The sequence below is a fragment of the Engraulis encrasicolus genome, chromosome 18 (genome assembly GCF_034702125.1).
Source record: "Engraulis encrasicolus isolate BLACKSEA-1 chromosome 18, IST_EnEncr_1.0, whole genome shotgun sequence".
NCBI lineage: Eukaryota > Metazoa > Chordata > Actinopteri > Clupeiformes > Engraulidae > Engraulis > Engraulis encrasicolus.
In genome coordinates this window covers 50,684,412-50,698,514 of record NC_085874.1, presented here as the reverse complement: position 1 = coordinate 50,698,514, position 14,103 = coordinate 50,684,412, and the positions used below count along the sequence as shown (strand labels likewise).

The 14,103-nt window shown below is 45.9% G+C and overlaps 1 protein-coding gene across 10 annotated transcripts in view; it reads right to left on the bottom strand.

Annotated features, from left to right (window-relative positions):
* reps1 (RALBP1 associated Eps domain containing 1) overlaps window positions 1–14,103 on the bottom strand; it is a 40,088-nt gene that overhangs the window by 20,822 nt on the left and 5,163 nt on the right. For 5 of the 10 annotated variants that reach the window (XM_063223793.1, XM_063223794.1, XM_063223795.1 and 2 more), the window contains exons 3-8: window positions 13,044–13,264; window positions 10,353–10,527; window positions 8,414–8,541; window positions 4,611–4,776; window positions 2,921–2,984; window positions 555–709 (exon numbers count right to left, since the gene is read on the bottom strand). In XM_063223793.1, the coding sequence (XP_063079863.1) occupies window positions 555–709; window positions 2,921–2,984; window positions 4,611–4,776; window positions 8,414–8,541; window positions 10,353–10,527; window positions 13,044–13,264 (909 nt within the window). Of the gene's footprint in view, window positions 1–530; window positions 710–2,920; window positions 2,985–4,610; window positions 4,777–8,413; window positions 8,542–10,352; window positions 10,528–13,043; window positions 13,265–14,103 lie in introns of all 10 variants that reach the window. The other 5 variants (XM_063223789.1, XM_063223791.1, XM_063223790.1 and 2 more) reach the window with 2 other exon arrangements.

The following is a 14,103-nucleotide window of genomic DNA, read 5'->3' as shown; positions in this document are numbered from 1 at the left end:
TATACAAGTCACCAATGTGTCCCCTCCTCCTCCTCTTTATGTGTTGTTTGGTGACGGCTTGCACTAGATGAGCGCCGCCGCCACCATCTACAGCGCTAAGGGAACATTGACTAGGTCAGGGGTGTCAAAACTCAAATTGACTGAGGGCCAAAATCAAAATCTGGAAGGAAGTCGAGGGCCGAACTCAACAATTATTTAACAAAAATGACTAAAATTGTGCATTCATGCACTTCATCCTCATAGTTAAATTTCACATACACTCTTTCCCATCATATTTGTTAGTTAGAATATGTCTGCACATCCTGTGACACAGCAAATTTCATTTTCAAGTCATGTTACGCTATACATGAATGGTGTACTACTGTATGTGGGCCAACTGTAACACATATATGAAAAAATGATCTCGTGGGCCGAATAAAATGTCTCAGCGGGCCAAATTTGGCCCCCGGGCCTGAGTTTGACATCCCTGTAGTGACTAGGTCAATTTTGTGTATATGCAACATCCAGCATCAATGGGTTGAGTTGCATACCTGCAGAGTCGTAGAGTTGCATACCTGCAGAGTCGTCCAGGTCGATGAGCTTTGGCATGAGGCTTTCCGGAAGCTTCTCGGGGAGGTCGTAACCGTTTTTCCTGGCCACCACCAGGTGGAACGCGGCGCAGAATTCGTCCAGTGTCAGCGCGCCGTCTTTGTCGAAGTCCGACAGCTCCCTGGAAGTCAGTCAACAGCAGCACCAAAGTCACGTACGTTAAGTAATCAGGATTTAGTGGGTAAAATTTTAGACCTTTTAAGACCACTGTGAGCAAAATTTTAGACCAACCCTCGCCATTACCCGGGCATCATAATTACTTATATTACTTAAGACCCTGACCATGCTCAGTTCTCAAAAAATTTAGCAGTTCCACAAAACATGTGTAAATACTATGTCGTATTTCACTCAGTCAGCCAACAAAATGGACTCTCTCTGAGACACAGGGTACAGGGGCCTCATGTACGAAGCTCACTTACGGACAAAAAAGCTACTCAAGTTGTTTTCCACGGCCACCGTCAGATGTACCAAAACAGACAAGATATGGAAAACTGCGGATCTCCACGCGAATTTCAGGGCTGCTGTGGAAGTTTCCGTAAGCGTAAAAGTTGCCGTTGGTGCATTGCGTCTTTTTGGCGGCAGACAGAGGCATGCAGCGCAACTACATGTGTTGTACGCGGTCGGAAATATTGCAGAGATGCAGCCAGTTAAACGTGGATTTTAATGTTGAGGGCGCGTGATTTTTAAAAAAAGAAGAAGAAAACCACCTCAACCATATTATTGTTGAGGCAGCTGGTTAAAATGAAGCGGACTCATGAAACTATCTTGGAATTACAATGAAATTGGATGCCCATCAGCAGTATTATTTCAAGTATTGGGCAGCTATTAAACATAGAATATTTTCTGGATCTGCGATTTGTCTTCTCGCATTTGTTGGGAACGTCCTCACCGCAGTGCTTGCCTTTCTCTTTTAATAAGGCTACTGTAAAATTACTCCATCAATTAACAGGTGATTTTATAGGCTAACTGAGTATTGGCTGCAAGTTATTCATAGGCCTACATGTGGCGTAGCCTATATATGTCATCTTTCATATTTATACCCGACATAAATGTTTATTTCTCCGAAGCCTTTGCGACTGCCTCATCGCAATGTGTTTTAATGTAATGCCTTGTAAATATCAATTGTTGGGAAACCTGCATTGTACTGCAGTATAACATGACAGTTTTTTCTGCAGTCCTCACATTAAGTATTAGGCTACCGATGCCTGATTTTATACACGCCAAAGTAATTTTGTTAGGCTATTGAGCGCAGCCTTTTTCCTTTTAAATTGGCTACCTCCGAAACAGCGCCTTCACCTCGCATCATGAAATATATTTCCCGCGTTCCCTTTCCAATTCTTTCAACCAATGAATGCACATGAATGGGTCTGTTCATACTAATTAGAATGTTCATATAGAATATTTAAGGGAGGAGGCAAGGCAAAGACTTGGGCCCGCGTGTGCTCGTGCATGTGCGCAAGATTTCACGGCAAAACCTGGTTACGCACTTATTGATACATCCAGATTTTTTTGTCCGTAAGTAACTTTCAAGATTTTCGCGCCCGCACTTTCTTGGTAGGAAATCCACACACTTCTTTGTACATGAGGCCCCAGGTCAACCTAGTATCTCCCATCTTTTGCTCTTGCTTGTGGCCTCATGATGCGAGGCAGAGACGTCATTGACAAATGAAGATTTATTCAATACCTCACAAAAGCACAATTCAAAAGGTAATTATCTCTTTTACAGTTGGCAATGGGGTTCAAGTTTACCAAAAGTTGTTCTGCCAAGTTAGACGGAAGGGAGAACGTTTTGTTTTTTTCCACAGAGACGGGGCAACAGTGAGGCAACAGGCTGCAGAATAACTGTAGAAGGCAAAACGCTACGCCCCCACGTTGAATTGCTGTACGAAACAAGAAACAGGGTTCCCACACATTTTTCATGAACAAATTCAAGCACTTTTCAAGCACCAAATTTTCAATTTTCCAGCACCTTTAATAGGTCGCGGGAAGGGGGTGTGGGGGTCCTCCCCCAGAAAATGTTGTGTTTTTAAGATGCAATTTCCTGCATTCTAATCAATTTTAGGGTGTCGAATGGCAAATCCCATCTGACATCTCACTCCCTCAGATTTTGTATGTACCTGAACAATTTATTTCTATTATTTGGCTTACTGAGTTTGACTTGACACAAATTTCAAGCATTTTCAAGCACTTCACCAAAAATCCAATTATTTTCACAATCTTGAAAACACTTAATTAAAATTCAAGCATTTTCAAGGAATTCAAGCACCAGTGGGAACCCTGAAGTACCTTCTTGTTTGGGCTGATCACCAAACAACTACAGAGAAATACTCACCAAATATGAGACAGTTCTAGTATCGGCAGCTTGGACTTTGTGAAAAACTCTTTAGCTGCTGATCCTAAAAAAAGAGAAGAGAACAAGCGCAACACATTACTCGATAAACATTTTTCATGTTATTGAGACATTATGACAGTACAACACATCACTCGATAAACATCCTTTTTTGGTGATCAACATTTTTCATGTTATTGAGACATTATGACAGTACAAACAAAGTTAAGGTCAGTTTTCTGTTGAGGTAAAAGCGGTATAGTGTGTGAATGATCACACAATATAAATAAAATGAAATATATGCATTCCCCCAAAACAAAATAAACAAAACAAAGAAAACACACACACACACATACGAATAAGTAAGTTAAATGAGATGCAGTATAAGACCATACAAAAAGGGAAGGGGGGGTTGTTAATCAAGGGTCTTGGTCTCTTTCAAAATATCTTCAATGGATCGTAACATGCTTGACCACGCCTGTACAGTTCTCGGGTTAGACCAGGGGTGTCAAACTCAAATTGACTGAGGGCCAACATGACAATATGGAACGAAGTTGCGGGCCGAGCTCAAGATTTATGTTTAATAAATTCACTAAAATCGTGCAGTCACTCACTTAATACTCATAGTTTAATTTCACACACACTGGCACATACTGTGTTGCACAGGAGTGTGAGCTGTGTCATTGGCCTGGGCCCGCTCATACTTCTGAGAAACACCAAATTTCATGTTCTTGGTACACTATACGTTAATGATGTATGAGGGCCAACTGTAATACCAGATTTGGCCCCCGGGCCTGAGTTTGACACCACTGGGTTAGACAGTGAAACAGTCAAAAAGTGAATGGAATTGCATAGTGTTATAGCCGTCATATAGATTCACACATGGTGTGTTCAGGCCGACTGAGAACCACGCCGGTGCCCGTTCCCGTTCCCGTTCCCCGTTCCCGTTCCTCATCACGAACCGGACAGCGTGTTCACACCGCAGATCTTTGCGTTCGCGAACTGGAGAGCTGGTTTGCAATGCGAATCGATTGAATAATACTTGGTTTTTCAACGTGAGCCGTGACGACAACCTGGGCATCAGCAGGTTTATCCGGGTATGATCACGGATTGTTGGCAGGTAAGCACTTCAGTGCCGCACATAACTGGTGCGGGCGCGGGCACCGCTCTGTGAACTCAATTCCATCCTTTTCTACATTTATATATTTACTGTATTTGGCCAATAAGAGAAAATGGTCAAATACTTGCTGTAATCAACCATACCACTATAACAGATACCATGAAATAAATGGAAGAGGGATGATACCAGATTTCGGAGTTGTCCCTTTCACTGAAATTAGGTGTGTGTGCATTGCCTAGAAGCGGTATGTTTCATCGAAAGCATGTCAACCTACAGAAATGGTAAATATGCTAATGATAGCCTACAGGTCATATTTAGTTAAGACGATGATATATAACTGGTGCGGGCGCGGGCACCGCTCTGTGAACTTCAGTGAACTGAGGAGCAAATCTCCCCATGTCACAAAATAAAAATGCAATGCTTCTTACTCCAGGAAGAGAAGTTCTGAGAACGTTTCTTCCTTGACTAAACTTGAGAGCCCATACACAGATGAGCACCAAGGGGAAAAAAGGGCGAAGACCCAGAAGCACTCCAATTATTATCTGCTTGTGTTTGCAATTCCTCTGGTCCTACCGGGGATGAAGCCCGTGAGGTCTGGCTGGATGGTCTTGAACTGGTTAACGTAGTACTGCCGCTGCTCGTCTGTTATCTTCCAGGGGTCCTCGTAGCCACTCGTCTGCCTCTGCAGCTCGTTGGTGGAGGGCGGTGCGCTCGGACCCGTACGGACCCCTGTGCTCTCCTGGAAGGGCCGGAGCAGGAGGGGGAGAGAGGGGAGGAGAGGGGGAGAGAGGAGAGAGGGGAGAGGAGAGAGGGGAGAGGAGAGAGGGGAGAGGAGAGGGGGGGGAGGGGAGAGAGGGGAGGGAAGGGGAGAGGAGAGGAGAGAGGGGAGGATGGCGGGGGAGAGGGGGAGAGGAGAGGAGAGAGGGGGAGAGGGGAGCATGGCGGAGGAGAGAGGGGAGAGGGGGGAGAGGGGGGAGGGGAGGAGAGAGGGGAGGAGAGGGGGAGAGAGGAGAGAGGGGAGAGAGGGGGAGAGAGGAGAGGATGGCGGGGGAGAAGGGAGATGGGAGGGGAGGGAAGGGGAGAGGAGAGGAGAGAGGGGGAGAGGGGGAGAGGAGAGGAGAGAGGGGAGCATGGTGGAGGAGAGAGGGGGGGAGAGGGGGAAGAGAGGGAAGAGAGGGAAGAGAGGGGGAGAGGGGAGCAGGAGGGGGAGAGAGGGGAGAGAGGGGAGGATGGCGGAGGAGAGAGGGGAGGAGAAGGGGAGAGAGGGGAGAGGGGCAGAGGGGGAGAGAGAGGGAGAGGGGAGAGAGGGAGAGGGGGAGAGGGGAGAGGGGAGGATGGCGGAGGAGAGAGGGGGAGAGGGGGAGAGGGGAGGATGGCAGAGGAAGGAGAGAGGGGAGGAAGGAGAGAGGGAAGGAGGGGGAGAGGGGAGGAGAGGGGGAGAGAGGAGAGGGGGGGATGGCGGAGGAGAGAGAGAGGGGAGGAAGGAGAGAGGGGAGGATGGAGAGAGGGGAGGAGGGGCGGATGGCGGAGGGTGGGGTAGAAGGAGAATGAATGAAGAGTCAACCAGGTGTTTCTCAATACTCACGAAAAAGACAAGGTCATGCCAGTCACAAGAGACATGCTCATAGGTAACGACAAACAGTGAAAAGCCATAACGAGCATAAAACACACACAAAAAAATATATATAAATAAAAACAAACACTTAACTTAAGTCATGTCAATACAACAGCGTTAGCAGTAGACTTGGATTATGAGGGAGCAAGAGCAGACTTTCAAGTGCAGAAGTGAAACGATAAGATGACGTATATAATATGATACAAAACATGTAATGCACACAGACACACTGCAAACCAAACACACAATACTTGGGAAAAAGGTGAAACGACGAAGAAATGAATAAATACAGAGACAAACACAGGAACGTATCCTTAAACAGTAGGTGGAGGGGTGGGCTATGTGTAAAACGTGCCAAAAATAGCAGTGCAATTCCATCCTTTTCTACATTTATGTATTTACTGTATTTGGCCAAAAAAGAGAAATTGGTCAAATACTTTCTGGACAAACCATACCACTATAACAGATACCATGAAATAAATGGAAGAGGGATGATACCGATCAATTAGGTGTGTGTGCATTGCCTAGAAGCGGTATGTTTCATCGAAAGCTTGTCAACCTACAGGAAGTGGTAAACATGCTAATGATAGCCTACAGGTCATATTTAGTAAAGGCAATGAGCACTCCAGGCTCTTCAATAACTACATGATTTACCACTTCTTTAAAGGTACCCTGTGCAGGAAATGGTCAAAAAAGGTACTGCAACTATGCTGCTCATTGAAACTGGGCTGCCTATTGCCAAATTTGATCTTTTCATGAAAGTTTACTGAGTAATAAACTAATATTTTCTAGCAGGGCCCAAGTACAGTCATTTTTTTAAGCTAAAAATAGCCATTTCTTGAAATTCAAAATGGCGGACCATGTAGAAGATCCCCCTTTTCATGTAAGAAAAGTGATTTTTTTTTTCAGTCATAATGAATACTTAAAATTTTATGGTGGTGGTAAGTATTCATGAAAAAGGTAACACTAGTGAATGGGTAGCATGGATTCTGGAAATAAACAACTAAAAATCTCACACAGTGTCCCTTTAAGATTAACATGACCGGGTTTACTACTGAGTGACTGGGCCAGGTTCTTGAAATACCCCGCAAGGGGTTACTATTTTATTTTTATGAAAGATTTTTTTTTTGTCTCTTTCGAATTTATTCGACAGGACGGTGTAAGAGGTGGACAGGAAGAGACAGGGAGAGGTCGTCAAATGACTCGGGCCAGGAATCGAACTTGGGTTAGCCGCATGGTAGACGAGTGCCCTACCGGTTGGCCATGGCAGAGCCGCTATACCCATGAACGGCGTGACGTTTTCCATGTGCCTTACGCCCATTTGTGGGGGAAAACTACCCATGCAAGTCAATTGGTGATGTTGGGGTTTAATAAACGAAAGATGCGGACCTGTAGACTACCGTTGTTCAGGCGCAACATGCCGAAAACGTGTTGTGTTGCCGGCTGTTCAAATAATATAGCCAAACAGCCGTGGCTGAAGCATGGAAGGTGTTCATTTAGGCTAGCCGATGTAGCATGTAAGTCAATGAGACATTCGGTTTGTTTTCACCCATAAAGGGGCGTAACGCAAATTTAAGAGCAAAGTACCCGGATGGCCGTTCATGAGTATATCCTGTGTTTACATGTGGGTGAGTAAACACCCACCAAGGATCAACAACAAGTCGGCAGTTAGTCTGCTAGACACTAATCTGCGGTAATGCTTTGACTGGCCTTGCTGTGGTTCTCAATGCAGAGTGGCAGGCAGCATGGCCTAAGAACTGGCTTTGATCCCTTCAAACACAGAGGGACTATAAACAGCTTTACCATGACTGCCATGTTGAGGTCAGCATGGTGTGGTGGGGGGGTGGCGGTCATGGTGGGTGGCACTCTTAAGTTTTTGACTTTGGGCCCCATTCCCTAGTCCAGTGATTCTCAAACTGTGGGCCCTGAAGGTATTCCAAGTGGGCCTTGAAATCACTTTCTAAAAATCAAAATAACATTTTTGTGTGTGTTGCTGTTGATTCCTGAGTTTTATTGTTTATCGGGTTATAGATCGGGCCCCAAACATTTGTTAAAATTTCAGGTGGGCCCCAAGTTGGAAAAGATTGAGAACCCCTGCCCTAGTCAGTCAGAGCAAAGAGGGTGAATAAGAGGAAGATGCTTCAGGTTCGGACTTTTCCGGGATCCATGTGATGTCAGGTGAATTCTAATGAGTTATTGGATGACTTCTGTGTTCAATTAAGACTTGACTTGACTGACTGGGACTCTCTAGAAGTGAATACATTTAGAAGGGAGGCAGGAGGGAGGGAGGTAGGTAGGTAGGTAGGTGTGGGACCTGTGTGAAGCTGCCTCCCCCTCAGACCCATAATGCTGAAATAACACTGCAGATTGTATGTGCTATGTTTGTGCCGGATACTATAGTGCAGTAAAAATGTTTGTCTATTAATTAAATAATAGCATGATAATATAATAAAACGGCTGTAACTTTACAAATCAAGTGATTCAAGCTATAATTTTCACAGCACAAATGAGCACAAACAAGTTGCCTTCGATTGAGAAATTTGGACGTGGAGGGCGGGCTGCGTGACGTCACAGGTCAGAAAAATATATTAAAAGTATGAGTATTTGAGTATTCAAATTAAATAATAGCAGAAACTATTTTTTTTACAGCACTGTCCGGCACAGACATATCCCATACAAACTGCGGGGGGGTGTAGGGGAGAGACTAGCCAAAAGAGGGACGGGCCCACATGTGAGAAAGGAAGCGTATGTGCTGCGCTACCTGTAGAGACGATGGGTGCATTGTTGGAAGTGTGCTGGAGGGAGGGGTATCTGTAAAACTGACCCAGGATTCCTGAACCGGAGGAGGGGAGTGGCCCGACCACATCCCATCGCCTGGCACCACCGGACCTGGAGGAGGAAGAGGAGGAGGAGGAGGAGGAGACGGGTGCAGAGAGAGAGAGAGAGAGAGAGAGAGAGAGAGAAAGAGAAAGAGAGAAAGTGTGTGCAAGTGGCAGAAAGACAGAACGAGAAAAGGTGAGAGAGCAAGTGAACGAGAGACAGAGAGGGGGAGGGGGGTGTAGAGAGAAAAGGTGAGAGAGCAAGTGAACGAGAGACAGAGAGGGGGAGGGGGGTCGGTAAGAGAGCAAATGAACGAGGGACAGAGAGAGAATCAATGGCAATGGCAGAGACAGGAGGAGGGTGAGAGAAGGAGAGCAAGAGGGTGCAAAGTATTTTAGAAAACGGTAACCTAGATGTCTCTCCAGCATCACAGAGACAGCATTGCACTTCATCATACATGACCACCCATCAATGTACACGTAACTGAAGTCTGTAGGTAGCAGGGCTTTACCAGGGCCCTGGCTTTTAGCTCATCTGCCAATAGAATCAGATAAACATTGGGCAAAAACATAATATACTATAAGCTACTGTGATATGAGAGTAAGCTACCTGTCAACATGGCTTGTGGCCCTGCAAGGTTAGCCTGGTCCTGACCATCCCATAATAATACCATTTCCATGTCGTATTCATGGTCTGGACTTTGTTTGATCTGACGCGATTGCAAGAAGGAGGAAGGAAGGAGGAAAGACATTTTCGGAAAAATCAGGATTTAACTTGTAAGCTGTTGAACAAACATGTCTGACGTCTATCTATGGCGATGTTGGACCGTTTAACAGACATGTCTGATAGAACATCCTACCGTAGGATAAAATTACAATGTAGGACCGTTTGTCAGAACACCGGCGCAAATCCTACCGGTCGTTCCACAGAGGACAGGTACCAGACGTAGTGCGGAGCCAAGTGTCTTGGCGGAAGTACGTAGGATGGCGCGCAAGGCTATTGCAAGGTACCGAATTCACTCAGCAGCTCCCCGGGAGATGTCATCTGTTGTCCAGTCTCTTGCACTTTGAAATGTCTGAATGTGTATGGGTACTGCATGTGTATTGAATGGGCATTGTATGGGTACTGCATGTGTATTGTCTAGGTCTGTACTGTCTAAACCAGGGGTGGGGAACCGTTTTCATTCGATGGGCCACTTCAAATGACTCCGAGGGCCGTAAAAGTCCTCAGAGGGCCGTACCATGTACAAAAATCAGGATTTCCCCCTGCACTTTAGGCCTATATTGAAGGCAGCCACCTTTAAAACAGACCCCGCCTTGTAAAGGGCCCCTGAATATAACTTAATTGTATTGCAATTGTAATTTCTAAGATTCCTTTTCAAAATATGTCATATTTCATGTGAAGCTGCATAACATTGAAATTTTCTCGGGGGCCGGATAAAACTGCCTCAAGGGCCGCAAACGGCCCTCCAGACATAGGTTCCCCACCCATGGTCTACACCTTAAGTATGCCTATGTAAAAAAACATCATTTCAATTCATTGCATGTAAAGAAATTGACAAAAGAGCTGACTTGACTTGACTTGACTTGACTTGAGAGACCAGTTAATGTGCTGATATAACCACAGCAAGGCTCTCTATGAGAGGTTGCATTATTGTGAGATATTCAAAAACCAGTTAAGTACCTCCTCGATCAATTTTATTTTGACATTGTGGAGTTTTGGGGAGAAGCATTTTAATGACTCAGTTCTAAAATCTCATTAGTGATGAGGAGAGAAGTGTGTGTGTGTGTGTGTGTGTGTGTGTGTGTGTGTGTGTGTGTGTGTGTGTGTGTGTGTGTGTGTGTGTGTGTGTGCGTGTCTGTGCATACGCGTGTGTGTACCTGATTGTGCTTCTCTGAAGTGTGGCCAGGCGTTGGGCGCCACCTGTACGGGCACCACCTGTACGGGCGGCCTGTCGGTGTTGCTGCCGCTGGGCTGCCGCGAGTGCTTCCTCCAGGACGGAGGAGACGTGGGAGGGGACTGGTGCGGAGACACCACCGGGGACGTGGTGTCAGGCTGGAGGAGAGGAAGGAGGAGAGAGAGAGAGAGAGAGAGAGAGAGAGAGAGAGAGAGAGAGAGAGAGAGAGAGAGATATAGAGAGAGAGGGAGAGAGAGAGAGAGAGAGAGAGAGGGGGGGGATGAGAGAGATAGAGAGAGAGATGAGATGAGAGAGACAGGGGGTAGAATGACAAGGATGGCAGCAAGATAGATAGATAGATAGATAGATAGATAGATAGATAGATAGATAGATAGAGCGAGCAAACAAGAAATCCATGGTTAAAGGGGTATGCCACTATTTTGGGGCTTAATACAGTTAAAATCGTTGACCAGGGTTTATATAGGTGGTAAAGTGTCTTATTTTTCATGTAAGCCGTTGTCTTGTTTTAAGACAAGTTAAAAGAGGGAGCATGTCGCTAAGCTAGTGAAAGTCAATGCATCCGTGTAGCATGCCAACGATTTTAACTGTATTAAGCCCCAAAATAGTGGCATACCGCTTTAACATTACAGTAGAGTCTGTGTATAAGGGCTTGAAGGATTTATCCGGAGTTTATATGGCTAACGAGGCTAACATGATATTATCAAACTTTCTCAAAACGCATCCTTTTGCCGTGATTTTGCTCTAGAGTGACTGTATTTCATCCCAAACATGCGAAAATGAGGCAAACTTGCTCCAACTCCGGATAAAACCTTTAAGGACTTCTCCCGAACCAAGTGTTATCCATACAGGACATGACAGGTTTCTTTTTCCACAGGTTTTCAGCTGAGGAATAAAGAAAGACTGAGTATAGCCTAGTCACTGCCTGCTTCAAATCATGTGTAACCATGTGATCATTTGAGGGTGCGTGCAAGGACACGTACAGGCACACGCACGCACATGCGCGCATACAAACACACACCCATGCGCGCACACACACACACATATTCTGCACGCACGCACCCACCCCACACAGGGTGGATGGGTGTTGCTGAAATTACCCGTCAAGTTCATTCAGGCACCAGCGGCCCAGAGATCGTTGAATGCAACAGCAGCCCTGGGGCTCCACGGACAGTCAGTCCAGTACAATTGACCAGTCTTTCAGTTACGTGCCAAAATTAATGACGCTGCCAAAGCATACATTTCCCAAATGGCCGTTACTTATACAGTATATAATATTAAATTATGCTTCTGTCTCAGAAATGTGAATTTGCTAGATTCACGAGGCGAAAACTGCTGAGTTCTACTTGCCCAAGAGCCAGGGCGCCCACATACATCAAACACACACACACACACGCGCACGCACGCACGCTAACACGCTGTGAAAATGCCGTCTTGCAAAATAACAGGGATCTTATGTTGTAATGCTGCTAACTCACTAACACATGATATATAGCACTCCCTTTCAACCAAACACTTGATATTCATCTAGGGCAGGGTTTCCCAAACTGGGGTGCGTGCACCCCTGGGGGTGCGTGGCCTGCCCCTAGGGGGTGCGCGAGTTGAATAGAGCAATGGCAGATATGTGTTTTCATGCTGTATTAATGTACATTAAGTAGTTTTTAACTGTTTGGTGCGTTGTATGTTTGAAGAAACATCAAGTCTATTGTAAACGAGGTTTCCCTAAATGACTCTGCATAATGTCCAATGATTTGTGCTGTGAACCCATATTTGAGTGGCCATAAGTACACCAAAACATTCGCTTAGGGGGTGCGAGAATCACATTGAAATGTACAAGGGGGTGCGCAAGGAAAAAAGTTTGGGAACCACTGATCTAGGGATACTGGTATCGGTATCAGCACCCAATACTGCTCATTATACTCGTACTTGTACTCATCAAGCACTTGCCGATACCAGGCACGATACTGCTAGTGCTATTACACACGATACTGCTATTATACAATGCAAAATCTTGTCACGTTCTGTGGACTTGAAAGCATCATGGAAAAAAGTGCCACCTCGTACATTTACTAACATTTAAATCTACATGGAAATGGACAAATAAAAATATCACAGGTGGAAAAAAACAAGGCCATGCATTTATTTTCATTGTATTTTGGTGGTAAAAGGTATCGGTATCGGTACTCGGTATCGGCAAGTACACACATTAATGTACTCTTACTTGTATCGGTTTTCAAAAAAGTGGTATCGGTGCATCCCTATATTCATCACTCCCTTTCAACCAAAGTCAAGACACGCCAGAGCCCTGGGACGTCCTAGTAAACCCTCTCTAACTAGCAAAGTCAACAGTAGATGCTGTTAGTTGATGTCAGGCTTCTTTTTTTCTTACATCAAAGGAATTGTTTTTATTTTACTCCATCCCTCTGTGTGGCGTGCATCCCGCAAAAAAAGCCCTTTAGCTTTGAAACCTGTCTGTTCATCACACACCCACAGCTCACCTGGACAGCCCACTACAGTGCAGAGCTGGACGCACACACGCGCTCTCTCTCACACGCACACACACACACACACAGATGTGCGCGCGCGCACACACACACACACGCACGCACGCACGCACGCACGCACGCACGCACGCACGCCCACTCCTCGTCTTCACCTGTGCATCTGCCGTGTTGCCCCCGGGCCCTGGCTGTATGACCTCGTGCGTGAGGGGGATCTTCTTGCCCGGGCCCAGACCCAGGCCTCGGCCTGGCGGCCGGGGGAAGACGGCGGCGTACGGCCCCTGGTTCTGGTTCTCGGAGTCGGGGTACACCGCCGCGTGCCGAGCCTCCTGCTCGTTCTTACCCACCACGAACCGCGGCAGGGGCAGGTCCTTGACTGCGGAGACAGAGGAGACACAGACAAATGTGTTGTAATACACCTTTCATTTTTCAAAAGAAGCTAAAAAACTGTTCATGCAGGCAGCACGTCCGAGCATTCGAGAACCGCGATACATTTCGATTTTATTTACACCGCTACTGAGAGATGTCCTTTTCAAAAAAGGCACAATCTCCAGTGCGAACAACTCAGCGAGCTTAATGCAACCACATCAAGGAGACATCGTTTCAAAATGGCACTGTGATGCAACGCAACTTACTTAACCCGCTCCCGCCCCCGCCCCCACCAAACTATGCTCGTCGTCTGTCTGTCAATGAGTGCGTTCCAATATGCAACCTTGCGTCCTACGCGTGCTTGTGACCTCGTACCAGGAAGTAATAAGTCGTGATAACATCACTAACAACAGACAACAGTATTATATTTCAATATCTCACAAAAGCTCAATTGTAAAGTCATTTTCTAATTTTCAAACAGGATGGTAAATGAAGAATAGTCCCCCAAAAATGATTTTGCCTAGACTGACAGCAGGGAAACTGAGTTGTTTTCTCCATGGAGGCGGGGCCAGGAGGCTGGGCGAGGCCACAAGCCCATGTGGAGGATGCAAGGTTGCATATTGGAATGCACTCCATGTCTTTCTCAGTCCCTCTGGGTGCATTCCAATTAGGGATGTTAACCGGTAACCGGTTAACCGATAGTCGACCGGATCAACTTTAACCGGTTCAAATTTTCTGCCACCGGTTAACCGGTTGTAATAATAATTATTATTATAATGATAATATCCTCCCAAAAAACGATAATTTTGAGGTTTTAGTACGATAATTCAGCATTTTCCATCTGGC